This window comes from Ornithodoros turicata, chromosome 4, assembly GCF_037126465.1.
Source record: "Ornithodoros turicata isolate Travis chromosome 4, ASM3712646v1, whole genome shotgun sequence".
NCBI lineage: Eukaryota > Metazoa > Arthropoda > Arachnida > Ixodida > Argasidae > Ornithodoros > Ornithodoros turicata.
The window spans coordinates 36,541,630-36,557,051 of record NC_088204.1 but is presented as its reverse complement, the minus strand read 5'-3'; the positions used below and the strand labels follow the sequence as shown (position 1 = coordinate 36,557,051).

General features: G+C 44.6%; 1 protein-coding gene across 2 annotated transcripts in view; it reads left to right on the top strand.

Annotated features, from left to right (window-relative positions):
• The window catches only part of LOC135391435 (uncharacterized), a 70,999-nt gene extending 56,794 nt beyond the window's left edge, over positions 1-14,205 (top strand). For both annotated transcript variants that reach the window (XM_064621689.1, XM_064621687.1), the window contains exons 5-7: positions 5,359-5,490; positions 6,312-6,414; positions 13,313-14,205. In XM_064621689.1, the coding sequence (XP_064477759.1) occupies positions 5,359-5,490; positions 6,312-6,414; positions 13,313-14,072 (995 nt within the window). In that variant the 3' untranslated portion in view covers positions 14,073-14,205. The remainder of the gene's footprint in view (positions 1-5,358; positions 5,491-6,311; positions 6,415-13,312) is intronic.
• The last annotated feature ends 1,217 nt before the right edge of the window (positions 14,206-15,422 follow it).

The following is a 15,422-nucleotide window of genomic DNA, read 5'->3' as shown; positions in this document are numbered from 1 at the left end:
ACGAGCCTTTTCAGAAGCACCACTACCGAGACTATGTGACTGAGTCACTGAATCATACGAATCGGTGTGAACCTTTTGACAGTTCGAGTCGCATGGATCATAGAACCACTTGGCCGACGGCCAAACTAATCAACGGCGCCGCACCTCTCATCGAGTCGAAGTGACTCGTTCACTGTGCATTTTAACTTACTGAGTCACGTAGCAGTCCGTTCGTTTCGGACAGCTCGACGGAGAATCAATAATCTTTGTGTAGTTGTGTCTGTGCGCTGATCGATTCATTAAGGGAACCGTTCGCGATGGGGGTTCTCTTGGCTGCGCGCGTGTGGCTCGCTGACTCTTTTCTCTGATCCATTCTCTTCGCGCCATCGACTGGGGAATAATACAATGCGTCTGGCGCGCTGATTCGTGGTGTAATACGTTCTTTGGTTTATCGTCGTACCGTTCGTTCACTCTTCGTGACGTGATCCACAAGATAGTCTCACCGCTCCTGATCCTGTGATGGGGAACGGGATCAGCCGAGGAACACCAAACATGAGTCCGACGACGACCTGATGATGTCGTCGCTTCACGTGGTGTCATGACGGCACTGAATCACTGAACGAATTACTAAAACGAACTCAACCCCAGGAACACTGTCATCCCAGGGCTATTGCCAGGTTTAAATGATGGGGACAGGGATGGCATCCCTGGGATGTCAAAATCTGATTCTCAGACTGTCATAACACTGCCACTTTCGCATATGAGATGACGTCCCCGAGGCTGTCCCTCGCTCATCCTCAGGGACCAATTTAGGACAGTTTAAGTAAGGTAAGTATAAGAAAGGAGAAAGCTTTCGCTCAATTCCCTGCTTCGATTTGTTTTACTTTGCTATTTCTGACACGCACACCCGCAAAGTGCTTACAGAAGTTACATCAAATTGCATTGACACCAAAGTTATGGCAGAATTTTATTGCTCAAGTGAGAAACAGATCCTTGTCAGAGGCACTAAGTCCGAGAAACACTCCGGAAGGTAGTAGAAACTTCCTAGAATTCTCTTCCGAAGCGAAAACAGATACTATTCCTTGCGTATAACGCGACCCTCCATAAATCCTCCGTCGAGAGTCCTGCTCGACTGCAACACAGACCGAAGGGTGAACTGTCCATGTTTCTTTCGATTACGCAAAAAAAAAAAAAAATACTCAAACCTAGGATTTGATTGAAATATTAGCTTTGCATCATTCCAAAGTCTGTTTCTTTCTTACTCCATTTGGATTGAGACATTCAGGTAGGACATTTGAAAGTCAAACACAGTGCGACAGAATCGCGCGTTTCTGTCCTTTCCACGAGAAATTATCCATGTATCATAGACAGTCATCCTTTTTGGGGCAGATAATTATACGTTGGGTCACCCTTTATTTAAGAAAAATCAGGTCCCAGGATCGGCCTAAAAACCTAAATGTGGTTAGGATGTCTGAGAAGGTAAACTAAACAAAGTAAAATTTCTCGTCCCTCAACCTACCCACAGGGACGTGCACAGGACGTACCTGAATGACTCTTCACAGACAGTCCGCGAGTGTTATCCTCCGGACGTTCCGGTGATCAACCTAGAAGGACGAGTACACGATGACACCGTGGGAACACCCTGAGGACCGTGTGTTCTTGGGAAATCAATGAAATCGATTCACTAAAAAGAATCCTTTAGCGCATCTCTAGTTCCCGGCGCCGGAGCCCCAGGGCTATGACTGCGCAGGCGCTGAGTTCGCCGCTACAAGAAAGTGCAAGATAGGTTTGGTCTCACTCCCCACATGCAAAATGGGATAGCGGATCTCTCTTTATGCCGTCAGGGGTGTAGTAACCGGCAGAGAGGAGTAAGTGAACTCCGAAGGGAGTGAAGGTAGCCCTTACCCCCTTTCTACTCCCAAAGTACACCTTTTTTTTTCAAAGAATGTAATGTAAGCTGTAATCTTGTCCCATAATTAATTGTCAGTATTTTCCAAGATCTTTGAGAATGCCAACATATCCTACGAGCAAGATTAATCTGAGCAACCACGCATGCGTAGGTAATCACTATGCCCTTCCCAGCACTTTCCTCCTAATCTTATGTGTTCTTCTGTACTGTGTACACAAAAAGTACAAAAAACGCACACAAAGCACACTTCTATACAATTTCACAATAACATAATTCCCTTCACCATGGGAATACATTACAAACCTGCAACACTCTCTACTTAGTTGCATCTGCGGGAGGATATAGAATTTGATTACTCGGAGTGTCAACTCTCCTTCTTGTAAAGCGCACCCAAATCTTGGGAGCGCAACGCTTTGCAGAATTATGGCGAAATTTTTCATATCGGTCTCACAAATCTTCCGTGAGCTTAAAAAAGAAAACAGTAACTGAGTCCTCCAATGTGCTCACATACTTTGCGAACTCTCCAGAGACGTAAAGCGTGCGTTTTATAGAACTCAGCTGTACATGACTTTCGCAAGCGACGAGCTGCCTTGGTGAGGCATCCGGTCGCCTATCTTGGTATTGCGTGAAAATTCACTTCGTGGCGATCACCATTATTTTGGGTCAGTATTTACTGACGATGATGGCATGGTCAACTCGTTTGAATTATATTGTAACGTACGGCTATATCAGATATAGAATTTACATCATCTGGCATACTGTCAATATCGTTGAACCTCAATGAGAAAAAAAAGTGAGGGCCCAGACCGCATTCCGAATGCCTTTCTCAAGCAATATGCGGAGTGGGTGTCTTTGTACCCTCAAGTTATATACAGGGTGTTTCCTCTAACATGTCCAAAAATTTTATTTAAATCGAGCGATAAAAGAGAAACGAGCGCTACTTTTCAGCTACTTGACTAAGAAACAGGTGCTACTAGTGAAGCAGTATACCTGTTTCTTACTCAAGTAGCAGAAAAGTACCACTTGCGTTTCTTTTATCGCTCGCTTTAAATATAATTTCTGAACACGTTAGAGCAAACACCCTGTATACAACGATATACGAATATGGATTAGTTCCTCAGGCTCGGGGAGCAGCTAAGGTTGTCCCTATTCCAAAAAGGCCGATTTGTCACGTGTTGAGAATAACCGACCTTATTTCTTCAACGACCTCTGAACTCTTCGAACATGTCCTTAGTAGTCATACATCTGTCTTCCTAAATGACCATATATAATCAGTGATTGTCAGTATGAATTCAGAAGGGGTTACTTAACTACTTCTCAGTTGATCGAATTTGTTCACTATCTATTGCAATCTATTGACAGTCCGAAAGAGGTTGACGGTTGTGTTCTTGAATATGGAAAAGGCGTTTGACAAAGTATCACACACTAAGCTCTTGTGCAAACTGCATTTCACATTCAAAAATCAGAAGCTTATAAGCTGTTTATCGCCATACCTTAGTAACCGCTTCTAGTTTGTTGAAGTTTAGACACCATCCAGTCAATTCCCAGTACACTCAGGGGTTCCCCAGGGATCGGTTCTAGGTTCTCTGCTGTTTTTTTTTTTTTGTATATAAATGACACTGCCGATAGCGTGAGCGTTAACATTAAGCTTTTCGCAGACGATGGTGTTTTATATATGGAAATAAGTTCGACAATCGATCAAACCTGTTTACAGGACTCTCTAGATGTCATTGCAGGTTGGTGCAAAAAATGGCAGATGGTTATCACTGAACAAAACAGTGTTAAAATGACAATTACCAGGAATAAAATTGTGCTGGAGCGTAATTACACAATTAATGACATTGGACTTGCAGAGGTCACCCAGTTTAAGTATTTACGTTTATTACTCAGTGATGATCTCAGTTGGAAAAAGCATATCATCGTATTAAGTAAGGCAAAAGGCTGTACTTGTTACGAAGGTCGTTGAAGGATGCGAATTCGGACACAAAGTTAGTTGCATACAAGGCCCTCGTCCGCTCCGTTTTTGATTACGGTTCTGTGATATGATTTCCAACAACTATCACAAAAATTAAGGAGCTGGAGCGAATGCAAATAAAGGCAATTCCATTTTTTTTTATAAATTCGCTCGTCATGATTCACCTACGCAGCTGCTCGAATCGGTGGAGGTTCCCACGCTAACCAATAGAGTAACAGTTCAGCGTTTAAAGAGAGACTGGTTAATCGGCCAGTCTTGCATTGATCCGTCATTATACACTTGAATGATGAATAGTGGAAGCTCTCGAAACAAACATACTAAATACATTGATCATCATCGTTTTCATTCGAATTGTTTAAAGAACTCATTTTCTTCTTACCATCACTACCTGGAATTATTTGCGAACAAGCTGTTGATCGCACCTCACTAGCGTCATTTATTCACCTTGTTCAAAGTGTTTTGTGTTGAATTTAGTTGGATGAGCGCGAATTTTTAGAACTTTACTAATCAAATTGCAACTTCAACTATATAGTCTCACTGTTTAGCTGTTCAGTGCATTACCTGCTACCTTGCATGACACTACTTCTATGACATTTTTTATGTCAGAAGTATTCTAAATAAATAAATCACAGTTAAGTGGTACACGAAACAGACCGAGATTATTTGTAGGACTGGTAACCGCGCATCCTGGCACAAAACTGTGTCCCTCCTCTTCTGTCCTCTTTCCGGCGCTACATTTGTTGTTGCACTGTAGCCACCACACTGTAGCTCGTGAAATGCAACAACAAACACTCCACTTGCAACTTGTTTTCCACGTTGCAGTACGCACACGCTTATGCGGAGCGGAACGGTTGAGTAGTCCTGCTACTACGAGCACCCCCACACTGAGTCATCGCGGAAGTGGTCTCGCATCTCCCATTGTTAACGCGCACGGGCGGCACACTGCCCAGTATTCTAGTACGCCATAGAAAAAAAAAAGGGAAAACTGAGTGGAGAGGAGGTGGGAGCAGATCACGTGCTTTTGGTGTCAGCAACATCAATTGAAAGCGGCGGCGACAGATCGACCGTTTCGGACTTAATGTGATGTTATCGGGAGAGGCGTCTGTCAGAAGAGACTCAGAAACTACACAGAAGACGACGCTCCGACCTCCGCCATGTCGACGACCGATCCCGGGTGACGTCACTTCGCGATCCCTCCTCGGGGTGGATGCAGGGGCGTCGTCGCATTGTGACGCGCGTTCGCTTGACTTGTCACGTTGCCTCCGCAGAAAAGCAGTGAGCTTCGCACGAGCGGAGGAGTGAAACGTCTGCCGTGGGTGTAAGGTGTCGCTAGGACAGTATTTATTGTGTAAAACATAATACAATGGCGACAGATTTGAATGCGGCCAAAGACAACTTTTTTCTGCCCACTTTACATGGTCCTTTAATTTGAGAAAGTAACATTGATGTAGATGAGTACGTGACATTCACCACCTTTCTTTCTTTTTTGATGTAGCCAAAGACATCTACGATGAGTGCCGTACAGACCAGGAGTGCCAGGCAACCCAGGAACATTTGCAGTGCGTGAACCGATTGTGTCAGTGTACAGCACCATTTCTTCTGCAAGAAGATAGCAGCTGTATTGCACGTAAGATCACTTCTGATAACTGTAATTCGTGACTTTACATCTCGAATCAATTACAGCACTCGACGGCACAGTGATTGGACTGCGGTTTAAACTTTCCTCACCTGATGATTCTCAAACGAGCGCCGAAATATCAGCAAATGGCACAGCGTACTTCCCCCTCACGTCCCTCGCATAAGATGAGGTGTGTCGGGTGCATCACGAAGTTCCCCCGCGGTTGAATAATTCGTAAACAGATCGTACTATCGAAAACGTTTCGTTTTAGTCATCATCCCTGAGACGTATGGAAAAAAATATGTCTAGAAACTAGCGAATTTCTATAAGAGCGCTAAATGTCGACGCGGTATTTTTTTAAACACTTTTCGCTGAAGGTTGCGGTTGGAAAACCAGAGGTTCCGAAAGCGTACGAAATAAAATTAAAAAGTTACGATGTTTATTCAGGTTACGGAGTTTCTGCTCAGTTCTTCGCAGTTGACTCAGGGATTCTCTCTGAAAAGGCTCCTCCTCGTGTTTACGAATTATTCACCCGGGGGACCTTCGTGAAACACCCGGTATACGGAGCTTGTACCCTACCACCAATTTCCATGACCCGTTTCTAACCCGCAGCCTCGGGTGGTCGGCTACCAAGTTGATCACCGAGAAAATATTGCTTGTAAAGCTTGTGAGACACCCAGTTCACGTAAACGCCGTACGAGTAGAGCGAATTTTTGTAAATAACCCAAACTCGCTACTCCGTATATCATTATTTGCTCTGTAATGAACGTGAGCAACAAAATGCATCGCTATAAAGGGGTCTAAATGTGCAAATTCCATTTTGCATGCAGCCAAGGATATGCAGCGGACTCGTGGAAGCATTATTGTTAAAACGACCGCGGCAATTCTAGCAACAATACTGGTGTCTGGAACAGCAATGCTTATAACGAAAAAGTAAGTACAACTGCGCATTCATTACTGCATAAGCTTGCCGTCCCCCGCAAGCACGACCAAGTACAATGACCAGGAGTAATACATTTTCAGAATCCTGAATCCTGACTGTAGACATACAAGGAGGTCCACCAACCATGATAAAAATTCGTAGTAAATGACGTAGGCAACGAAGAGACTTGCGGTTAAGAAAGCAGGAGGGAAAATAAGAATCGAGTGTGACATCATTCCAGGCGATTCCTGAAGTAAGAGGAGGCAATGAGGAACAAGGGGGAGAAAAATTATCCTCGCCTAGCACGCCGCAGCCCGGTTTCACTAACGCCGGTTAACTTCGAATCGATATTAAGCGTTGACACTCGATTCCACAGAGTTAAGTTGGGGACGTAATTAATGTTTCAGTAACAAGAACCCCGATTAGTGAAGCAGAGTTAAGCCTTAAATTTAAGTAAAAGGACCGTTGATCTCAATTCAAATGCTAAACCGGTGCGATCGTGTACCTTAATCGGAGCATGATTGAACCGTAATTGTTTCTGCAAAAGTTTACAGCGGGCAGTGGCACTGCTCAAACTCACCGCAAACTCACCGCATTGCTTGTCAGTCGGTAGTGTCTGATCTACCAACAGGGTCTATGCGATCTACGTTGGTAACTGAAATGTTTGTCCCAGTTGTGGCGACGTCTCACCGCAAATTGGTCGGCTCCAGTCACCTAATCTATATGACGTGCATTAAATGCCGTCGCTTCCACTACCCTTTCGTGATTCCGAAACAAACGGCTGTGCTCCCGCTTTAGTTTTCCTTCCTTGCAGTCGAAGGATTTTTTCGGCCAAGAACACTTGCCATATATTGATGTCATTTTCATTTCATTTCAGTTGATAGAAATTCAGTTTCTTGAACTTAACTCCGAAGTTTCCAGTGTCACCCTCACGTTTTCTTTGCGGAAATGTTAAAATGTTATTGCTTTTGATTGGCTGGTGATGTAGAGCTTAACCCCGGTCCCTCAACTGATGCAATGTTGGAGCAAATTTTGGAAAACCAAAATTGTGATGCTAAGATAGTCACTGAAATAAGAGCGGACCAAAAGAAATTTGAGAAAAGCCTGGAAGACCTCGGCTCGAGGATGAAAACTCACAAGGTGGACACCCTGGACAGCTTCGTTACAGAAGATCGATCAAATATCGCAATGCTACAGAAAACGGTCCAACAAATGGCTAGTACGATTGATGACCTTGAAAATCGGTCACAAAGGAATAATTTGATCATTCACGGCATAGGAGAGTCCGAAAGTGAAACCAGCGAATCTCTCAACAACATAGTTATGAACGATATCTTTTCTGACAGACTAGGCGTACATGTTAAGAGCATCGAACGAATACACCGGCTAGGCCGTAAAATGCCAAACAAAACACGTCCTGTAATCATGAGAATCCTTGATTTTTCTGACAAGGTCAAAGTGCTCAAATCCTGTCATCATCTGAGGAACACGGGTATTTCAATTGCCGAAGATTTTTCACTTCGCGTTCGCACTATTCGCAGAAACTTGTGGAATAGCTCAAGAGATGAAAGTGAGAAAGGTGCAAAAGCAAAACTTATTTTTGATAAGCTGCTGCTTAATGGTGTCAGGTACGTCTGGAATGAGATATTCCGCGTCAGAGAGCCAATAGTAAAGAGAGTGGCGGCGGTCCCAGAACCAGGTCGAAGTCCTCGCGTGAAGGAACCCTTCCACAACAGATCCCGTCTGCCTGACGATTTCAGCAAGTCGGTGAACAGTTAAATTGTGGTAAATAAAGAAGTGGTAAATTTAAATGCCCGTAGCATTGTGAATAAACAGGAGCTTTTAGAAAGTGTAATCCTGGAGCACGAACCCGATGTCGCAGTGACTGAGACTTGGCTTAGGCCTGATATTGAAGATTATGAAGTCACCCCTTTACACTACAATATTTTTCGTAAGGACCGCTTATCACGAGGTGGTGCGGGTAGCACTGTTTATACGAGATGGTATTAAGTGTGAAAGAAAAGCTGATATTGCTGATCTCGAATCAATATGGTGTCAAATACACACTGCGGTATTTTCCTTTGTAGCCGGTGTTGTGTATATACCCCCTGGTTATCCCGTTGATTATTTGTTAAAGCTAAATGATTACATGTGCAACGATTGCTGCTGCGACGATCCAAGTGCTGTCGATTACTGCTTACCGGTGATTTTAATATTCCTTGTATAAACTGGGAGCGTCCTTAGTTGGGATCACTCGTTTCACCCGTGGCTGCTTATCTGCTTGATCTTGTTTACTCGCACAACCTTACCCAATTAGTCACGGAGCCTACGCGATCACATGGCACCTCACGGTATGTTCTTGACTTGCTGTTTGTCAACGTTAAGTTCCAGACCGATAGATGTGGCTGTGAGGTAACGACCGGTATCTCCGATCATGAGATGGCCGTTTTCACAGCAACAATAGCACCATTAATAAGGGATCCTCCAGATAAGCGTGAAGTGTTTGATTTTACTAGAGCGGTAGACGTTGCCATTATTGACTATTTGTCTCAATTACGATAACTTTCGGAATTTTCGTATGCTCCTGGCGTCTCTGTTAGTGATGTTTGGGTAAGATTTTGAGATAGTTGCGTCTTTGTTAAATACATATGTACCTAAAAAACTGATCAAACGACGTAAACGGAACTCATGGGTTACACGTGAGGTCATACATATTAAAAGGCGCATCGCGCGGTCTAGGAAATCTCTTAGACGGAATTACTCGCAAAGAATTGTTAACCATGTATCCCATCTTAGTGGAGAGTTCAGGAGGAAGCTAAAGGAGGCGAAGTCGCGATTCTATGCCACTACGCTTGTATATTTCATGAGGACTAGCCCTCAGGCTTTTTGGCGCTGCATCCTACCAAAGAAATGAGCCATTAAGTCCGTTATTATCAATGGTGACATTTTTGGTCCTGGTTCTGTCACGGCAGACGCCTTTAATAATTATTTTTATTCGGTTTACACAAAGGATAACGGTACATTTCCTTCTATCGTAGATCGTAGCGTTGGGAATAAACTTTGCTCCCCAATAGTGACGGAAGTTGGTGTTTTTAACCTACTGCTCAAATTAGATACCAAGAAATCTGAAGGTCTAGATAAGATAATCAATTCCTTAAGCGATACGCTGAATGGATTTCCAAATATCTGTGTGTAATTTTTAGAAAATCCCTTAAGGACGGTGCGTTACATTGTGACTGGAAAGTTGCTAAAGTTATTAAGTCAGGTAATCCGCAAAGCATTTCCAATTATAGACCTATATCGCTTACAGGTACATGCTGGAAAACATTAGAGCATATATTGGCATCGTATATAATCACGTTTCTAGAAGGTAACAATGACATTTCTCCTGGCCAGCATGGCTTTCGAAAAGGCTTATCGACGGTAACGCAACTTACTGAATTAACATTTGACTTATCATCAGTCATTGATCGTAACGGACAGGTGGATTTAATCTTCTTAGATTTATCTAAGGCTCTCGACAGGGTTTCCCACGAAAAGTTACTGTATAAGATAAAGCACCTCTTTAACGACCAAATTTTGAACTGGCTTTGGGCCTACCTTACGGGCCGCTCCCAATACGTGCAGTTATCAGGGGATCAAGGGGGATCTTGTGCACTGCCAGTTGCGTCCGGAGTACCTCAGGGTACCGTTTTGGGTCCGTTATTGTTTCTTCTTTATATTGATGACCTGACAAGTCTATGTGACATAGGGATTCATATTAGACTTTATGCTGATGATGCAGTGATTTATACCGAGATAATGGACGTTGCAGATCAAATCAAACTTAACAGTTGTATCGCGGATGTTGCTAAGTGGTGTGACGAATGGCAAATGTCTTTTAATATTGCAAAAAGTGCTGTGATGAGTGTCTGTCGTAGAAAGCGGAATCTCATCTACGGTTACTCTATTAATGGTGTCCTATTGAATCGCGTCAGTAATTTCAAATACCTCGGTGTCCATATTGAGTCAAATATGTCATATAATTTACATGTGGACATGGTAGCTGAAAAAATTGTTTTGTTTGTTTGCTAAAAGCTTTGTTTTCTTAAACGGTCGCTAAGACACGCTGCATCCGGCACGAGACTTATTGCATATAAAATGTTAGTTTTGCCCATTGTGGAGTACGAAGCCCTCTCTAGCACCCGTACACTAAGTCCGCAATGCAGAAAATTGAAAAAAACTACAGAATACAGCTTTGCGCTTCATCTACAATGAGTATGGTTCGACAGTCTGTTTCTGGATTACGTATTAGGGCTGGTATTCCAACTATGTCTAAACGGTTTGACATGAACCGACTGAAATTTCTCTGTAAAATTCACAATGGTATGGTAAGTATCGACAGGTCAAAGTATCTGCAACCGCTGGTCGGTCGCCCACTTCGGCGAGCTCATGATAAACTTTTCGCTGAGTCCAGTTTTCACTCTGGTTGCTTCCGTTATTCATTTTTCCCTCGTACCATTCGCGAGTGGAACCGGTTACCTTTATTTGTGATAAACTGTGCTAGCGTTGACACTTTCATGCCAGCGTGAGATAGATTTTTTGAGTAGAATTATATTGCATTGTATCTTCTCCCTCTTTTCGTTGTATCATTGTTCTGCTGCCACTCTGATTGTACCCCTTGGGCTGATAGTACGTTTTTAAAAAAAATGCGTTCCCTGTGGTCATTTTGGCCAATTCAATATAGTACGCAACGAGGACTGCTGAAAAAATTGACCGGAAATCTGCGGAAATAAGCCCTTGGCTCCTCTTCTTTTTGTCGGGTCTGTTTTGAGGAAATTATGTTCGCGTTTAAAAGGACAGTGCGCTCCCCAGAACTGAATATTTGTGGAGGGCCCCTCCAAGGTTTAACAAACACACTCCAAAAAGAATATCCTACGGGCGCTTTCGTTCGAAAGCAACGTATGTCCATACTTATGCTCAGCAGGACAATCACCTGAGCTCGAGTGATATTCGCGTGACGTGTCTTCAGAATGGTCACGTGGGGGTGTCCTCTCCCACACCACCTCTGCAGGTATTCCCACAGGGGTGACACAAACCCGCCATTGCTGTAAGTACACTCCAGCAGGCGCTTTTCGGAAAACCGCCATCTTGAGGTCATGTGGTTTTAGCGCTCTCCGACGTATTCCCGTTGGCATCAAGCAAAGAGATGAACGTAGTTTGCCATCGTCATCTGTACGCTGCTTCTTCCTAGTTCTTCTAGTTCGAGATTATTGGATAAGAATAATTACCGGAATCAAAGAACGTCGGAAACTGCGCACAAAAGGAGCAAACTTGATTACAAACGATTTGGCCACCGATCACGGGCGCGGCCATCTTTAACGTCACGTGTGCGGTCGGGGACGTTTGCTGGGGCGTGCGGCCATGACCTGCCCAGAATGCACTGCGTTCTCCCGGCACGCTTTCGTCTATGGAGCTATACATTGGATGGCACGGGAGCGAACGAAACAAAACATTTGCGCGGTCGAGGCCATCATAATGGGAGCGACACCATGTCGGTCGTCACAATGTCGTCGCACTTACATCGCGCGTGCGTCTTCGCGCAGGTATTTCAAACAACGTGGATCCCAACGATTTACGATACCGATGATTAATAATGCTGCACAAGTAGGCGAAACGTAAATGATGGGTTGCGTACTTAAGAAATGCACCACGAGCGTGCACAAAAATGTAGGAATTAGTGCTTGCATACCGAGCTATTCCTTCCATTTGTACGTTCAAAATTGGCCTCGTAAGTCAATAAAATGCTCACAGCTCAGGGGATGGTGCCACACGGTATGTACCCCACAAATTTGCTTGGTCAGTTCTCACATTTCGAGGTGCTTTGCACGGTCTACCTCTGATGAGAGAGAGAGAGAAAGCAAGGGAATGAAATGCAGTAAAAATAATCTGTCTATTATGTCTATCTGAGATGAGTTCAACTTCCCTCTAGTAGTGCCTGAAAAAATGGCTAGAATGTTCTTACATGCTCTGTGCGAGCCACTTCCCTCTCTCTGCTGTCCTCCCTCTCTCTCTCCTTGCTTCCATCGATACAACACTATGTCCCACACCGTGAGTACCGAACAAATTACATTTGAGTGGCTTTCAGTAGACGTTATGTCGCAACATTTACAGGCAAAATGAGAGTATCTGTTTCTGGATTTCGGTGCCTCGGTTATCCACGCTTTCTTATACAGTTCAGAAGTTTTCGTTTCGGAGTTACGTTCAAACATAAGTGATTTGTATTACACACATTAACTAAGTGCGTCACTGAATTTACATTACCTTAATGTCCCGGATACACAATTAACTTACCAGCGGCATGGCCGAGTGGGCGTCTTGCTCGTTGGTGTCGTGCTGAGTGGGAGGTGGTGGGTTCGAATCCTACCACCGGCTGTGCTGTCTGAGGTTTTCCCAGATTTTTCCGAAGGCTTTACCTACAAATGCCGGCACAGTTCCACCTGAAATCGGCCTAGGACGCATACTAACCCTCCTATCCCCCACTCGTTCTTGCTGTCCTCTCTCCATCTGTCCTCTACTGTGCCCCGCTCGTTGCCACAGTTGCTTCGCGGCGCTAACACGCAAGTAAAAAAACTTAATAAGCAGAATTGGCATATAGGAAGCAATGCTGAGCCATTTACGCCTACGAACATTGTCCGCTTTGGTACGCTGCGCTCTGTAGGCGCTGTGCCTCCACATTTGTTTCGTGGGGCTCTGCTCTCTACAGGGGCGCTATGGGATGACAGGACACCTCTCCCCCTAAGCTGTTTGTAGACATGCGTTGCGTTGGTTAGACATTCCAAACATACATTTGTATCACCTCAAGCGCATAGCATTTCAGCCCATTTTCTATTACTGCTTACGTTTCGCAATGTTTTACACGTTTCGCAGGTACAAGAAGAACACTACCAATAACATCGCTGCAACGGGCACCACCAGCAGCCCAATAGGCCTTCCACTCTCGGGCAGTTCACAAACTGTTCACGCGCCCGCCAAACCACAGACGGCAAGTAAAGGTGTGCACAAGTTGATTCGGACCCCTTTATTTTCTACTAGCAAAATCAGAAACTGGACACATCGTACCCGATCGTTGGTTGGTACCATTATCCCAACACCAGCAACTAGGACGGACGAAAGCCCCCCTACGCAGAAGAACGACCCGTTGATTATATTGTGGGCACAAAAAGCATTTCGTTCAATGGCCTCTCCCCTGTACCAGACCAACCTCATACAACGGTTCAAAAAAGGAAATCCTGTTCAACCATCCGCAAAGACCTCGACTGTAGATGCTGAGCTTCACCGGACGTTGTCCATTGAAATGCCCGTGTCTGCCGAATATCCCTCATTCGACGGTCCCGTTACAACCAGCAGCGAACTGCCTTTCAGTTCAATGATGTACGGTGATTTGACCATGTCCAAGAAACGCCCCCCACCGCCAGTCGCATTGGGTCTTCCCTTCAGTAACAGGAGTGAAGATGTGGCGTCGTTCAAGTCGTACAGGGATTCCGCAGAAGGGAGTTTGGAAGACGAGATGACTATGAGACTAAAACAGACGCGCCGTCAGCTGAGCAGAACTTTTGTCAGCGACGACTTTTCTTGCGACGACGAGAACGTGAGAGGAAGGAAGAAGGTTACATTTGAGCTGGACTGAAGTTCATTGTTCCGAGCTGCAGCTGATGTAGTGCAGGAACCATGTTTACTTGAAAACATACCTGTCTGTCAGCTGAGAGCTTAATATAGCCTACCTTTTATCACGCTTTACATAAACGATTCATTGAAATTACCTTTGTTTCGAAATGTTTTGTCCTTTTTTCACTTCCATTGAAAACGTGAACCCAGGTACAAAAGGGAAAAATGCTAGATGCTAGACCAGTTGTTAGAGCAGTTGTTCAATATGTTATTGGCAGAAGTTCAATATGTTATTGGTTAAAGTCAGCAAGGGATGAGGTGAAGGCGTAAGACCGCTCCAACAAAAAAAGGGCTGACCTGTCCAGTTTATACCAAAAAATAACATTCCAATAACTCCCGTTCTATGCGATCCATAGGGCTAGCCTGCCACTACAAAATCCAAACGCGTAACAAAATAACGAAGTTGCTGCAGTGCAGCGGTTTGCAATATATTGTTTCACAACATCCTCCCCGCCTTAAGGACGCCTTAAGAACGTCATGTCAGGTAGTCTCCCTACACACGCTCTCACTATCCCCGTCGCTGCTCGTTTTCAAAGAATGTAGACTGCAGACACGCCACCTATGCCTAGGTAACTTATCCTCAACATGTAGCACTTGGTCACCAATGCCTACGGTCACCGGTGTCCCAAGACTCCTGATGTGAGTGGAGTGTAACTGTAGCACGTAGTCCTTTCGCCATAGACTCCAGAAAAGATTTAGAAGTTGCTTCCGCTGACGATAACGACTAGTCAGTGTCCCTGTCCGAGGTAGAGGATGTAGCAACCTGCCCTGATAACGCGGTCAATCTTTTTCCGATGGGGAAATGCGATGGAATTAGCACCTTGGGTTCTTCTGGCGCAACGTAAACCAAAGTAAGGGGTTGTGAATTTAGGACGACTTCGGTCCTGGTGGACACCGTAGGCAGTTCATCGTATGTCAAGAAAGCCCTTCCTAACAGTCTGCGGAGATTGGTTTTGACTGAACGGACCATTCGCTCCCAGAATCCGCCCCACCACGCAGCTCGTTCGACAATGAATTTCCCCTGGATGCCCCTTTGAGCAAAAATAGCCGAGGGCGTCAGATCCGCGTAGTGCTTTCCAGAGTTTTGGTACATATTTGGGAGCCCGTTTAAAGGTAAGAGCATTGTGGGAGTACACAACTTTGCGTACCTCTCTTCTGCACACAAATCGGAAAGCCAGGAGGAATTTGTTTCCCGTGAAGCCTTCTAACAAAGGTGCACGGCTCGTGTCACAGAGCACGCAAATAATGCAATATAACACATTTGAGACCTCTTGTGAGGCGTTTTGGATAAAAGTTGTCAAAGGAAATCAAT